The 15,763-nt window shown below is 42.4% G+C and overlaps 1 protein-coding gene across 3 annotated transcripts in view; it reads right to left on the minus strand.

Moving 5' to 3' along the window:
* The window catches only part of SEMA3A (semaphorin 3A), a 412,334-nt gene that overhangs the window by 67,043 nt on the left and 329,528 nt on the right, over positions 1-15,763 (minus strand). For all 3 annotated transcript variants that reach the window (XM_005304505.4, XM_042859420.2, XM_024108532.3), the window contains one exon: positions 7,136-7,255. In XM_005304505.4, coding sequence (XP_005304562.2) covers positions 7,136-7,255 — 120 coding nt within the window. The remainder of the gene's footprint in view (positions 1-7,135; positions 7,256-15,763) is intronic.

The raw sequence follows: 15,763 nt of genomic DNA on the forward strand, positions 1-15,763 counted from the left end.
AAAGGACGAGAGTGAGGGTGAGGAGCTTGTATAGTGGATAAAAACCCCTTTGAAAGAAAATGACCCCGTGCTGTATTATTAAGTATTGGAATGAGAAAATAGGGTCTAGTTGCTGAAAAGATTTCCAATAATTCCATTCAGACATTTGATGTGAGAGAGCAATTTTTTCTGGTGGAGGAAACTTTAAGAGTGCTTTCCCCCTGCATGCGCATGTGTCTCCTGAAAGTAGAGGAACCTTAAAGAAATTGCTCATTTCCTAATTGCTATTGGCCTTCAGTTCCTGCCTGGAATGGCTTCTTATATTTCATTAAAAATACCCCAAGTACCCAGACGGTATGTGTGAACTGGGTCAGACCTAAAGCTCCCCGTGCCACATTCCCTTAAATCAGTAGCTGTATAAACATCAAGTAACAACAGCAGCAAAGAAGAGAATTTTTGTGCTTCGAGTAATATAGCATTTACTCCAATAATTAGGTTTTAATTGCAATAAAATGGCTGTAACACTCTGGGAAGAGAATGAGCACAGGAAGGAGCTGTGATAGAAGACAGGCGTATACAGATTAGGGAGCTGATGGAGAGCAAGAAATAACATTTTAAATCACGTTCAACATCTCAGGTTTGGAGCAAGACATGAAAGAGAAAAATCTGAAAATCCTATCTGGATTCTAGTCTATTCAGGTTTTTATACCACCCTCATCACCACAGTATCTGAGCACCATTAAGTGACATGACTAACATCTGTCACATGTGGAATTTGTCACAAGGGAAATTATTATTACTATTCTTTTTTAGTAAAGAAGAACATGAAGGTAAGGGGGAGGGATATGTTCAAGAGGAGAAGGATTCTTCCTGTTTACATGGGTACATGTTTGTTATGTCTGCCAGAGTGAGAGTGTCCATGACATTGTGTCTACAAAAGGAAAGTGTGGTTCTTTGTCTCTCTCTAGTGCTAGTCCACATAAGAGAATCTCAATCTGCTACTGCTTTCAGCTAATGGACATAGTCCTTGGGCTCAAGCAGCAGATGTGCAGGATTCAAGTGCAAGAGGTCCTTGGAACAAACCCTACTGTTGGCTTAAGCAGAGCTGGTGATATCTAGGCTTGGCAGAATTTGATTTTGACAGATAATATCAATATTTGTATGCATTTTTTTAGATTTTTATCAATTCAAATTTCCCAGATGATGGGGTATCAGATCACAAGGGAGCTCAGACAATATTTATTTAATGACAATTGATGGTTATTCAAAAAGTAAAAGCTTTATAACCATTAAAACACAAATTGTCAGCATTGCATGTCAAAATGTACAAAGTAAAGATCCTTAAATCAAACTATAACAAATTCTCAACTAGCATTTTTCTTACTTTGCTTATCTGTAAGTTTTGCTTATTATTGATGCAAGTAGTACTCAACCCTGGTTTGTGAAATAATGCTCACCATGTTTTGCACCAATTCAGCGGCACCATTTGTTGCCACGTGGGAGGTTTGCATGAAAGTGGGAGGTAGGGAAGGTATTTAAGAACATTCAGGGTAAGGGAGGTATGCAGAAGTGGGAGTGGTATGAAGAAATGCTGCATATGTGGAGAGAGAGAGGAATTAGTGTGGCCAACCAAAGAAGACTCATAGAGTCAAATACAGTAGAAAATCAGCACATTCAAGCCTCAGCGGAAGTTGGAAAGGAACAATAGTTCACTTCTAAACGTCTTCACACATTTCATATGACCTTTTTAGAAAAGAAAATACCTGAAAATATTTAGAATCTTGTCTTTCTGATTCCATACACCACACTACAGAGTGAGATATGCTAATATGCAAAGATATTTGCACATCGCCAGCACTGAGGCATCTTGTAATCTGTCATAAAGGGAAACTGTGTACAATGATGGCTATAAAGCACTGCACAAATGTCATAAGAGGATCAAGTCCATGTTTCCTGTCTTAGAGCCTGTGAAATTTAAGAGGGCATTTTCTTTTTTATTGAACCCTCGCTCAGCTTCTATAATACTCAGCTGTTTATGTAACCGTAAAGTAAAGATTATCAAGGACAATGTCTCCAGGGGACTATGCACAACTACTATCCCACTTTAAATATTAAACCACAGAAAGGATTCTAAAATCACATCATGGGGCTGCTTTAAAGCCACAGAAAGCAAGGAAATTCCAAGTTAAGACTGGAAATCCAGTCTGACATTAACTGAAACTGTTAGCAGGAGGGTGTTTCGAGCTTGCATCGCCTTGCTTTTGTGGGTGAAAAACAGATGCATAATGCTCCTTTAATGTCCCTTTTGTGGTTTAATTTCCTTTCAAACTGTCTGAAGCTCAACTCTGAATATTTTATCTTAAAATAAACATTTATGGACTATTCATTTTTCAAATCTGATTTTTTTAACTTTAAAGATGTCAGGCTGGAGCCCCTGTGCTCAGGTCAGAACCAGGGAGGGTGCGGGGAAAATTGGCTCTAAGCCATCTTTCCACTCCCCTAATCCTCCGCCCAAACAGAGGCTTTACTGCATTTCTGTGTTGCTTAGCATTTGCTTCAGCACACTGCACTGCAACTTCCCCCCTCCTCTCTCTCCCCCTCCTTGCCTCCACTTCCATCCATGCCTTCAACCCATCCAGGAATTCCCCTACGCCAGGGGGTGGGAGTGGGTGGTATAGAACTGCATATGCTGTCTTTCCAGGGCCGGCTCCAGGCACCAGCCTCGCAAGCAGGTGCTTGGGGCGGCCACTCCGGAGGGGGCGGCATGTCTAGCTATTCGGCGGCAATCCGGCGGACGGTCCCTCACTCCCGCTCGGAGCGAAGGACCTCCCGCCGAATTGCCGGCGCAGATCACGATCGCGGCTTTTTTTTTTTTTTGGCTGCTTGGGGTAGCCAAAACCCTGGAGCCGGCCCTGTGTCTTTAGATCCCCCAAGAATTCCCACTACATCAGGGAAAGCGCAGGCGCTGGCTTTCTCCTTTGCCCGGCAGTGCTCAACCCCCACTCAGCCCCAGGCCCTGCCCCCACTCCACCCCTTCCCCCAAACCCCAACCCCCACCCTGCTTCTTCCCTCCCAGTTCTGCCCCCTCCCCCAAGTGTGCCCCATCCCTGCTCCTCTCCACTAGCGCCTCCTGCCCACCGCGGAACAGCTGATCACAGCGGGTGGGTGGCGCTGGAAGGGAGAGGGAAGAGTTGAGTGGCGGGGCTGCCTGCGGTTGGGAGGCGCTGGGTGGGGACGGGAGGGGGAGAGCTGGCTGCCGGGGGTGCTAAGCACCTACTAATTTTTTTCCATCCGTGCTCCAGCCCTGAAGCACCCATGGAGTTGGCGCTTAGGAGGGAAATCCACAGCTAGGACATCCCTCCGTCCCCTTTGTACTGAGAAAGCACGAGAAGTCATTCTTCCGCTCTACTCTGCTCTGGTTAGGCCTCAGCTGGAGTATTGTGTCCAGTTCTGGGCACCGCATTTTAAAAAAGATGTGGAGAAATTGGAAAGGGTCCAGAGAAGAGCAACAAGAATGATTAAAGGTCTTGAGAACATGACCTATGAAGGAAGGCTGAAAGAATTGGGTTTGTTTAGTTTGGAAAAGAGAAGACTGAGAGGGGACATGATAGCAGTTTTCAGGTATTTAAAAGGGTGTCATAAGGAGGAGGGAGAAAACTTGTTCACCTTAGCCTCTAAGGATAGAACCAGAAGCAATGGGTTTAAACTGCAGCAAGGGAGGTCTAGGTTGGACATTAGGAAAAAGTTCCTAACTGTCAGGGTGGTTAAACACTGGAATAAATTGCCTAGGGAGGTTGTGGAATCTCCATCTCTGGAGATATTTAAGAGTAGGTTAGATAAATGTCTATCAGGGATGGTCTAGACAGTATTTGGTCCTGCCATGCGGGCAGGGGACTGGACTCGATGACCTCTCGAGGTTCCTTCCAGTCCTAGAATCTATGAATCTATGAATCTATGAGATGGAGCCCGGATCGCACCCTCTAACCTATGCATGCTCAAAATACCACCTTTCTGTCACTAATTTCAGATGTTCCCAAACCAGTGACTGGTTGGCCCAAGAGATAGGGAGCCTTTCAGTTGTAGTTTAGCAGTTAGAATCAGGGCCATGTGTGTAATGACAAAACCATTATCACTGAACATATCTTTTTAGTGGTTTTGGGATAACTCCAATAGAGCTCAGAGTAACAGCCGTGTTAGTCTGTATCCGCAAAAAGAAGAACAGGAGTACTTGTGGCACCTTAGAGACTAACAAATTTATTAGAGCATAAGCTTTCGTGGACTACAGCCCACTTCTTTGGATGCATATAGAATGGAACATATATTGAGGAGATATATATACACACATACTTGATTATCACTTCAAAAGTTTTTTTTTTCTCTCTTAATTAATTGGCCTCTCAGAGTTGGTAAGACAACTCCCACCTGTTTATGCTCTCTGTATGTGTGTATATATATCTCCTCAATATATGTTCCATTCTATATGCATCCGAAGAAGTGGGCTGTAGTCCACGAAAGCTTATGCTCTAATAAATTTGTTAGTCTCTAAGGTGCCACAAGTACTCCTGTTCTTCTTTTTCCAATAGAGCTGCCCACAACATAAGAAACTGGTACTTGGCTGATACTCCCTTACTGGAAGTCTCAGCAGAGGGTGATGGGAAGGAACGGGAAAGCTTTCACTTCTAGTGTATACAGAGCTCTGTGTATAGAGCACATCTCATCCTTCAACGCTGGCATATTTAATTAGAAATGTATTCTTTTAAAAAAAAATCTGAAACCCGGAAATTTATTTTGTAATTACACATAAAAAAGGCAAATAGAAAAAGAAGAAACAAAGGAGCTGTATGTCTGTATAGTTTCAGCCCCAGATGATTATTTTTGGACTTCTCTATTGGTCACAGAGAATTCAGCAGAAGTGCAGACAGGACCTCATTAATGAGAATGTACTGGAAAAAGTCCTGTAGCCTTTAATAGGGAGTAATAATTCTCTAATAGAATTCTCAAACCAACCTTTCGCAGGGTTCTAACTCTAGTAAATCACAGAGGATCAATCTCTAATCCCTTATATAGGTTTTTGAGAACAATTTCTCACTTTAGTAAATTCAACAGGACTTTGCCATGCAGGAATGCAGTTTAAGGACTGCAATTAAATCCCAAACTCATGTATATTCTGTACAAGGTTGAAATTGTCTCCAGTTTTGTATTAGTTCAAGAATATTTCATTTGAGAGGGGTCAGGGTTTGCAAGCTCTTTGTGTGCACTCTTATACTTCTCTCCATCTTCAGAACGAAGAAATTCTGGTTTCCGCACCCTCTCAGATGTTAACTCAGTGCTAATTTGGGAAAAGCAGTTTTCACATTCAGCACGGAGAGACTGATAACTGAATCCACAAAGGAATGACACATTTTCAGGGATGAAGTGCAGGGGATGCGGACAATGGCTGTGCTTTCCCACTGCATAAATCCTCCTGATTCAGCTGTCATTGTGTGAATCTACTGCACAAAAGCAGCTTTTACTTGCATGACTGGACTTTATTTCACCAAGGCCATCACAATGGACATGGGTCCTGTGCTATTCGCAAACCTTAATCTACCCCACAGCAAGATACTCTTCTGGTAGAATCTATCTATACAGATCAGTGACAAACTCTCACTTCCACTTCAATGTTCCCTGAAGTCCAGATACCCTATCTATCATCAGAACAACAAGAAATCAATGAGCAATATTTCTGGACTATCGGGCGACAACTGCCTGCAAAAGCAATACCCAGTTGATGCAAACCTGTTCTCTCTGTCGCCCATGGGAGGTTTGCCATTGATTTCAATGGGAGCAGAATCAGATCCAATGTGTTTATCATTATTATTATATACATGTTATCTGCATTACATTAACATCTAGAGATCTCAATTAGGGATCCATTGTATTAGGCACCATCCATGCATCTAATAAAAAGTAAATCCCTTCCCAAGAGATCTTGCAGTTTAAACAAAATAATACTAACGTGATACCAGGAAATCTTGGCAATAGCTAATATGCTTGTCCATTAAAGGTCATGTTTCAAAAGATACCTTCCCTTTTGCACTTGAAAAATTTGCATCTGTATTTTTGCACCTGCACTGAATTGTGGATTCAAATATGGTTACCTGACCCTCACGGTGGGTGCAAACATTTGAACACATTTTGGGGGTTCAGAAATAGGAATGCAAATACAAATTGTATCTACAGAAAGAGAGGCTGTCGGCCCTTTACAAAATTTAGCCCTAAGTCTTTTAAATATCAATATGAGGTTGTCTAGAGTGTCTTCAATTACTTTAAACAAGCTATTGGGACCAGTTAGCTTTTAAAATCTGTGAATGCATGAATACGTTAATGGACAAAAATAAACATACATTTGTGCACCTATCCAAATCCCATTGGAGTTAGTAGAAACTGACTTCACTTGGAATTGGATCAGGCCTTTATTTGCATGTGCAAATTCTTTGATAACACCTGTAGTTGTGGTTTTTGCACTGGCAAATGAGCACTTCTGAGTCTAACTGGTTAACTGCACATTGTAATTGAAGTTACTCTCCCCTGTGAAAATAGCAAAGATTCCAGTGATGGAGGCAAGCTCTAGGGCACCCAGGGCTCCTTTGACACTCCAACATATTGGGAACTATGGCATGTTTGAGGGCTCCTGTTATCTAATTTTCCTTCTCCTCTTTCTCCTCCTGGGGAGTCTGGAGGGCCAATGTCAGAACTGCACCTCAGAGATGACCTGGTTGCATTATGAACTGGCCTGTAGAGGGTGCAACTCTAGTCAACATTCTCTCTAGCATTTGTGCTCAGACTTCCCTGGTGGTACTTACTCAGGCCTAGAAGTCCTGTTTAACATATATGTACAGCAGTCTGCTCCTGCCACATGATACTGCTTTAGCTGCTGCCTCTGGATATGGTTTAAATTTAATCACACTCCACAAATCTCAATATAATTAAAAACCAAAAAGCGCTCCTTTATAAATCACTCTTGATTAGTTTAACTGGTTTAAGACAAAATTCTGCTCCATATCAAGGAGAGGTAAACATGTCATGGGTGTTACTGGAAAGGAACTATTTGCGGTATGCTAGACTTTAAGAGCTACATGAATATAACACTGGAAAAAATGTACGTCTCTCATACCATTCAGCCAACGGGAATCATGCTGCTCTGTCCTGATCGGATGATGGTGCCCCAGCGTTCGGAAAATGGCAAAATCTCTACCCATGAAGTCTGCTGCTGTCCCAGAGTACAATTCTCCATCTGTGGAATGAGATAACTGTAAACATTCTGTCGAGACGTGAACACATATTGCTACCTGTTACACTATTCCCAAATCATTCAGTGATCATGAGAAGGCTCCAAATATCAGGAGACTGGCTTAAAAGTTGTGAGGTTTTAAAATGTAATTGGTGGTGGTACTCTTTATTTGCCCTCTGGTTTCTGAGCCTTTAGGATGCACTGGGGTCGCATTTTCAGGATTTTCTCTGCAACCATGAGGGCTAGAAATTTAGTAGTTTTTTTTTTTAATTAAAGCTGAGTTTTTCACATAATCACTTGCCTCTAGGAGCTGGGACATTTAAGAAAAGTACCAAATATTTCAATACTTGTGATAAAATAGCAAGAGTTGGCAACCTCACTTTTATGTTATATTGATGGAATATAGGGACCAAGCCACATCAATGATATCATAGCAAAACTTTATTCCTCCTGTTGAAGATGTCTGCATATAGTTCCAGGTGTTATATCCTAGTGTTAATCGTGACATCTTTCCACCAATCGTGGTTGTCTTTTCGGTACCTGCTAAAGCAGCCACTTGAAGATATTAGACCCCGATTCTCAAGTAAGAATGGCAGTGATTTACACCTCACTTTGCACCGCTGCAAATGGTTACACAAGGTGTCAAGCTATGGAGAATCAGGCCCACTGGTTCCCAGTTCAGAAAGTTGCTGAATTCTTTCCTTGAATTGTTTACATGTGAACAGCTTTCTCATATCGGATTTTAATGATGAATTCTTTGGAAGCACTTTCATGAGCATCCTCCCCTGCTTGGGAAATAGAACATTTTTTTTTCCTTTCTGTGAACTTTCTGCTTGCAAAACTGTCACTCATTTCTCTCAGCACAGGTAGTAGGGAAGGAGGATAAACCTTTCTGTGGCATCCAGCCCATACGCAGTACACAGGTGGTCAAGTCTGAAATCAAACTCACATAATAACATAGACCCAGAAATGCCACTGCTGATCCAACCAGAAGGGTTACCAGGGACAAAGAATGATGTGGTCCCAATTCAAAAGGCGAAGCTCAAATCTCACAATAGATCCTTGCATTGTGCCACTATTCACAGTAGTCCTAGACCACTTGGTGAAGAGATGAATTCCAAGAAAAAGAATTAGATACACAATTAGAATTTTATCCACAAGCAGTTTCAAGGTGCCAAATGATGGTGCCAGTTTTGTTAGAAGTAAATGCAGAGGTATTCCATGGATTTACTCTGGATTTAGAAAGCTGAGAGTACACTTTGCAGGATTGGGCCCTTATAGTGCATATATAAGCAGATCCAGTCCAGAGTTTCCCTTGGAAATTAAAATAAAAGTATGTCATTCCTCTCAACCAATATTTTAGCTGCCCATCTTAAAAGCGTCATTAGACAGAAGGATAAATCTGAGGATGAAGCAACAGTTTTTTAAAGCTCAAGTGATCGATTTTTCTGGTCAGGCTGAATCCTACCATAGTCTGATTTTCAAACACCCTTTTGGAAACAAGCGTATGATTCTCATGCCAATTTTAGATATTTCCATGGTGGGACAGCCATGTCCAAACATGCCTGTTGGATAACATTAGCATCTTTCCCCTGAAACACTGACAGCATAAAATTATCAATTGACGCTACAATGACTGTGTACCATATGGTATTCATGAAAGTCAGGAAGGGTGAAAACATGATAGCAGAAAGGCGTGGAATTGAATGAATTCACAGCAGAGATTATAAGCAAATAGACCAGTCGTGCCCAGCAGGAGGTGTAATCAGAAGTGAAACAGAACAGCATATCATTAATTAACAATTTCTCATTCTTCTGTTTCATTTTCTACTTTTTTTTTCAAACAGGAGACAATCACTTAATTATAGTCCTTATTATGTACAGCATATGCAGCTGAGATTTTAAAGAACAACAACTCTTTTGGCTTGTGAAAAATGACTTTGATGCTCCTCTTAACCTTTCCTTAACCTTATCCTCATTTTCTTTTCATCCACTCCCAAGCAAGTCAGGATAAATCAATATAAATCAACAAAACCAGTTTTTTATTTCTGAGTTGTCAACAGATGGGAAAGTCACTCAAGGAAAAAAAGGATTCCAAATTTAATAATAGACTATTACAATTAAGCAAATAGTTCAACAACTTATTAAGATTTTTGTAATATTTTGCATTTTTGGGTCGCTTGGCACTTGAGGATCTCATTCAACACATGAAGAACTGTAAAACTGTTGAGGTGCAGTCGCCTCAGGAATGCAACATGGCTTCCTGGTTTGTGCCAGTTCATCACATGACAGTTTAACATTATTGTGGTCTGATCTGATCTGATGGAGCTTGTCTTTGCCAGCAGTCATAGGTGGGGTGGGAATCCCACCAACAAGAAGCTGAAGGATGCATTTTACATCGAGTTCTGAACTGGGCTAGAACTTAGCTTTTGGAGGTCAAAAGGCAAGTTTTTGCTTTCTATTACAGCTACCTCTAAGTAGGGATGGGTAAGTATGTTTCAAGAAAAGAACTATTTGACTCTTGGCCTACAACTTGAACTGATTCACTGAGATATGCAAGAGTTCTGACAGGGTTCAATCCAGTGCCCATTGAAGTCAATGGAATTAGATGAGGCCCTTATCGTGGGTAAGGGTGAGAGATTGGGCTTTCATGGGTAAGAATTGCAGGACTGAGCCCATTGTGTTTTAAAAATCGTTTCTAATTTTTTGTACATCTCTGTGTCTCCTTGTTCCAATTAGGATTAGATGCACAGTACGGCAGGAAGGGGTGTTCTTACTCTATTTCCAGTCCAACCAGCAGCAAGAAGTACCAAGACTCTCACAAGAGGGGTGAGCCTCTTTGTGTGCAATTTTTCGGATTCAGGATAACCCAAAATGATTTCCCAGAACTTGAGTTAGAAATCTAGATCAAAATTTTGCCCCTTCTCTATGTATAAGCATTGGGTGTTTATGCAGTCCTTCACTTTGGAACCTCGTGCAAATGACCCATGGCTACTATAAATTTTAAAGGGTTTCTCATGCCATTGCTAAGCCCTCTGACCTCCGATTAATGCCTAAATTGATAGTATTGTCACTAGCAGCTTTAAAAAAATATTGGAATTTAAAGTTCAAAAAAATTACAATAATTTCTGAAGCTGAAAAAACCCAAATTGTCAGTTTTCATTTATGTCCAGACAGCATAAAGAAATGGATATCGCTCCCTATACCGAGCAAATACGTCATTTTCTTTCATCAGCTTGCAGAGAGCTGTGCAAGGAGCTAGGTGTTGTGAAAACAAATCTCTTTGGCCAAAAGGACTGGTGTTGACACACATACGCAAACAGATATATTGTATATTAACTTTCCAAATTCAGAGGTGACCATTACAGTGCACAACCACTCTGTTTCTCATTGTAAATCTTTTGAACAGAACAGTTTTTCCTGATCCATTGAACTTTAAGAACAATTTCCAGGTTTTCTTAGATACCAAGATGCCTGAAATTAAACAATGTTCATGTATCTTTTGTACTTTTTTGTCTTCGGCTCTTAACTATAAAAGAGTTGCTTAGTTCTTGGACATTAGTGAAGTTTGAGGTTCTTGTTTTAAGGTCATGATCAATTTTAGCTGTCCAAGGATGAAGATAAAACTAATGCTGGAATGGGCAGGTTACTGCAACACGTTGGAAAGAATTCCCTAATGAAATCTGGTACCAAGTGGACAGAGGACTCCCTATTAAGGCTGGGTATGACAGAGTGTTAACAGCAGCACCCTGATCACTGATGTTGCTGCAGCATGAAGAAGGCTGAAGGCTCAGCGGTGAGCAATTAAATAGTTTTTGTTGGGGGATTATGAGCCCCCGGGTGGTAATTACTGGACTAATGATGTAATTGGGAGGATACAAGTAGAAGAAACAGGAAGTAAAGTGGGGCTCAGCGGGGGAGGTGTACTGATGAGGGAGGCTGTGTGGCAAACACCTGCTATAAGATGTCTGTGTTATGTTCTGTGTGTAAAAATGTGGAGAAATAAAAGATACCAGTGGTGAAAGAAAAACAGCTTGGACATCTTTATGACTGTTAGGTACCAGGAATAGGCTGGACAGTGCAGCACACCGGGTAACATCGGTGGCACCCTATGACACTAGGACACTCAACAATGGCTTGACTGTTCCCACTGAATTCAATGGCAAAACTTCCATTGACTTCAATGGGAGCAGTTAAGACAAATATGAAGAGATTTTTGAAAATCCCAGATAGGATTTTCAGAGGAACTTAATGATTCCAATACTATTGATAGTCAGTGCAGCTGGACTGTCTAACTCCTTGACACTTCTTTGAAAATCCCTAAAGCCTAAGTGTCTCAGACTAATTCGTTAGTTAACAATCTTCTCTTAGAATCGTAGAATAGTAGGACTGGAAGGGACTTCGAGAGGTCATCTAGTTCAGTCCCCTGCACTCAAGGCAGGACTAAGTATTATCTAGACCATCCCTGACAGGTGTTTGTCTAACCTTCTCTTGCGACTTTCATAGTTGAAACACACCCTACCTTTCCCTTTTCCTTCTGTCCTATAATAGATGAAACCAGTGCCTTGGGAGTAGATACTCCGAACACTTTCATGTATTAACATGCTCACATGCCGCTTGTTTAGTTAGCAACATATAGATAAGGAATGATGGCTAAAGAATGGCTTGGATTCTTGAGGGCATGTTCAAAACTGGCATCTACTCAGAGCAGAGTAGCAATAGATACCTTTAACGAACATTAAAAAATAATGAATAATGTTTGCAAGTGGATGGAGTGAGAAACATATTTTGAAAATATACCGGAACAATTTAATAATGATGAAATGTTTCTTTAAAGCACGATTGAATTTTATCAGGAAACCCTTTTTATGCACATGTTTCTTTCAGATGAGACAAAAATGGAAAACCCTGAATACTAATGGCTATTAAATATCATAGGGCACTTTTTGCATATTAATCTTGGTGTCCTGCTGAAATTCCAACTTGGGCAATCACATTCTACTCACCTAAAATTTGCCTTGTTGTTTCTGAGTCAAGAATTTATTCTTTGCCTTCACTCTTTAAAAAAGTCACTGTTTTGGGTTGCTGGTAGTATAGAAGCTATGTTACACCTCAGAAGTGGCTGCCTTTTAGTGACGGTTGAGTGATCATTTTAAATATCCACAGAAAAAAACCCTATGAGTATGTGTGGGTGCAAATTGCAATCCCTGGCCTTGAAGAAAGCAGCTGCAGCAAAGGAGATATTCACTTATAGGAAAAGGCAGGAAAAAGTACAGCTGTCTCCTTCCAAAGGGCTTTACTATGGCAGTGGTCCCCAAACTGCAAGGCGCACTCCCCTAGGGGAGCACAGAGGAACGTGCAGGTGTGTGTGGCAGGGCCCGGACCAGCCCCCCATGGGGGGTGGGGAATGAGTGTCACCCAGCCCTGCTCTGCCCCCAGCCACAGCTGCCGATCTGGCTCCAGCCTCGGGCCCCGGCTGCTGCCCCACTCCTGGCCCCGACTACAGCTCTGCTCCCGGCCTCAGCTCCTGACTGCGTTTCCTGCGGGGCGTGGACAGGTTCCATTACGGGTAAGGGGGAGTGCGACAGAAAAAGTTTTGGGACCACTGAACTATGGGAAAGCAGTTGTGTCTCAATCAGCTCATCTCCCAGCGAGCCTGGCTCCACCCTCTTCTGGGTCAAACCCACCCACTTGGAATGCTGTATCTGCTGCTTCAAAGGCCACATAGGTACAGTGGGGGCTGTGCTTCCCACCAGACCAACTTTCTGCCGGAGGGCCACTGGCAGAGTAAGCCATTGGAAACCAGTGAGTGAATCTGCCCCCCGCTTCATAAAGTACTTAGGGAACTTTTTTAGTAAAATGTAGCATTATAATGTAGTCCATGACACAGTGTGGCAATAAGGAAACCAGTAAGAAGTCTTAGAGAGGCAAAAATTGTCCTGTGGTTTAAAAAAGAAAAAAAAAATCAATCTGCCTGATTTTCAAGAGTACAAGTAAGCACACTACATGAAGCCTGAGTCAAAACCAAATAAGGTGCTCAGGATAATGATCTATAGTGGGGAAATATATATTTAAGACAGAGGAAAAAAATACTGAGGCAGCAAAAATGTGACTAACCTGACAAAGGCAAAGATTTGTTAAAAACATTGAAAGCAAAGCCAAAGGAAATAAAATAATCATATTTGTGCAGGACCGGGTAAAAAAAGGAATGCGAAAGGTTAGACTCTTGACTTTGTGTGGTTGCATACCATGTGTATCACGTAATACCGGCTTGTCATCATCCCTTTTCTTTATTGAATATTAAAGTAAATAGTCAAGTCAATCCCAGGGGAGCAGCTCCATCACAAATTAAAGTTGCTCCAGGCATTAATTTATACACCAGCCTTTTAGGCACATGGTTCTTTCCTTTTCATTTGGAGTAAGTACAGGGTGCAAGTTGGAGCAAGGTATGTGCTTCTTTCTTGTTTACAAAACTGTGTGGCCCCAGGGCAGCTCATCACCTGTGATCATTAGGGCTACCTCTGGACTAAGTATTCTGTCTTTTATGAGCAAATGCAGTGTAAATGGAGCATGAATGTTTATTGGGTAAAGACCTACAATTACCAATGTTTGAAAAGTAACAGAGAATATAACTCACGCTGGACTAGTTTGTATCTTCTGGAGGGTTTTGGGGGGACACAGAACAGTGAACTTTTGAAAGTCCATTGATGCCTCCTTGATGCTGACGCAGACCATTGGATCTTGAATTATAACTACTGATCTTGACCCCACAGAGTCATGTATCAAGGACAAAGCCACTGTAGCAAAACCCATGAAGTTTTAACTGCTCAGGTAAGGGGAAAAGGGAAAAATGCCTTTTTATTTCCTTCTCACACAACACTCCTGTGCTTTGGTATAAGAACAAGATAAGAAAAAGGAAAAGGAAAAATTAGACATTAAAATAAAAAGGGAGGCTGAGATTTTCAATGCAGTGTAGGGGATTTTGACACACATCTTTCATTAATTTAGTGACTCCTGATTTAATAATAGTTAATTCAATGAAGGATGTGTGTTTAAATCTCCTAGCCTGCTTTGCAAAACTCAGTCAGAAAATCTAAACAGGATCAGTGAAGCAATAGTAACTTCGGGCCAGATTTTGTAAAGGTATTTAGATATCCAGTTGAAATCAGTGAAATCACTTAAACACATTTAAAACTCAGGCCCTTCGATCCTGATCCTGCAACTGAAAGTGTTTGAATACCCCCACCCTCACCCCAGTATCTTCATAGGGCCATCAGTAACCTCAGTGAGGCTCTGTGTGGGTGTGTTAGGAACTGGGACATAGGCAGTATGTCCTAGTGGGCAGAGCAGGTGTTAAGACAGGGAATGGAAGTAGAGGCCAGAGATGGAGTCAACTGCCAAGTGTCAGAGCCAAGGGTTGATCCAGAGTCAGGAACAGTAATTGAAGCTGAGGTTTGGAGCCTGGTTCAGGCCAAGGGTTGAACCAGAGTCAGAGCTGTGCTCAGACACCAAGTGCCAAGCCAAGGGTTGAGCCAGAGTCAGTCAGAGCCAAGGGTCAGAGCCAGGACTGGTAGCCGATGGTCAGGATCAAGGTGAAATGGTAGGAACAAGAGAGAGAGGCAAGAATCAGGCACAGAGCAGGAGCAAGGTGAAAGCTAGGAGTGAGGAGCAGCTCAGGAACTAGGAACAGAGTTGGATCAGGATTGCAGGAAGCAAACAAGAGCAGGGTCTGATGTGGCAGCAGCAGCAGAAGGTCGGCACAGTTGTTCAGACAGCCCAGCTGGCTCATTGATGGCTCAAGTAGAAGGAGTAAGCCAATCAGACGGCTGCAGGCCTTGGATGGTCCGAGAGAATGTCCTCTGGGGTTTGACCTTCCAGGTTTAGTGAGAGGCAGGAATGGCGCCAGGGTTTTTGCCGCCCTAGGCGGCAGCGCTCCTCCTCTGAGCATTCAGAGGAGTCTGGGGTCTTCGGTGGCGGGGGTCCTTCCGCTCCGCGTCTTCAGGGCACTTCGGCGGCGGGTCCCGGAGTGAGTGAAGGACCCGCCACCGAATTGCCGCCGAAGATCTGGAGCGGAAGGACCCTCCCGCTGCCAAATTTCTGCTGAGGGCGGCAAAATGCCGTCCCCTAAATCCTGCCGCCGTAGGCGACCGCCTAGGGTCGCCTAGTGGAAGCGCTGGCCCTGGCGAGAGGCTACTTCACCCATCTCCCTTGGTGCTGATGAATGAGAGTCAGCACTCCAGGGACCCCACAATCCCAGATTCTAGACCTGAACCCTAGCACCTATAGACAGTCAGCTGTAGAATCAGGTTCTTAGGGTTTGTATGTGGAAATTCCTGAGTATCCCTTGTTCCCACTGACTTCAGCTGAAATTAAGAGTGTGCAACACTTGCCACCTCAAGCTCTTAATGGGGAAACAAAGCAAAACAGCTGATATTTGAGGCATCTTTTATATAGTCACCTTATTTTCAAAACACTTGGATAAACCCATCTGCCAAATAATCAACCTGGAAT

Source organism: Chrysemys picta, chromosome 1 (genome assembly GCF_011386835.1).
Source record: "Chrysemys picta bellii isolate R12L10 chromosome 1, ASM1138683v2, whole genome shotgun sequence".
Classification (NCBI taxonomy): domain Eukaryota; kingdom Metazoa; phylum Chordata; order Testudines; family Emydidae; genus Chrysemys; species Chrysemys picta.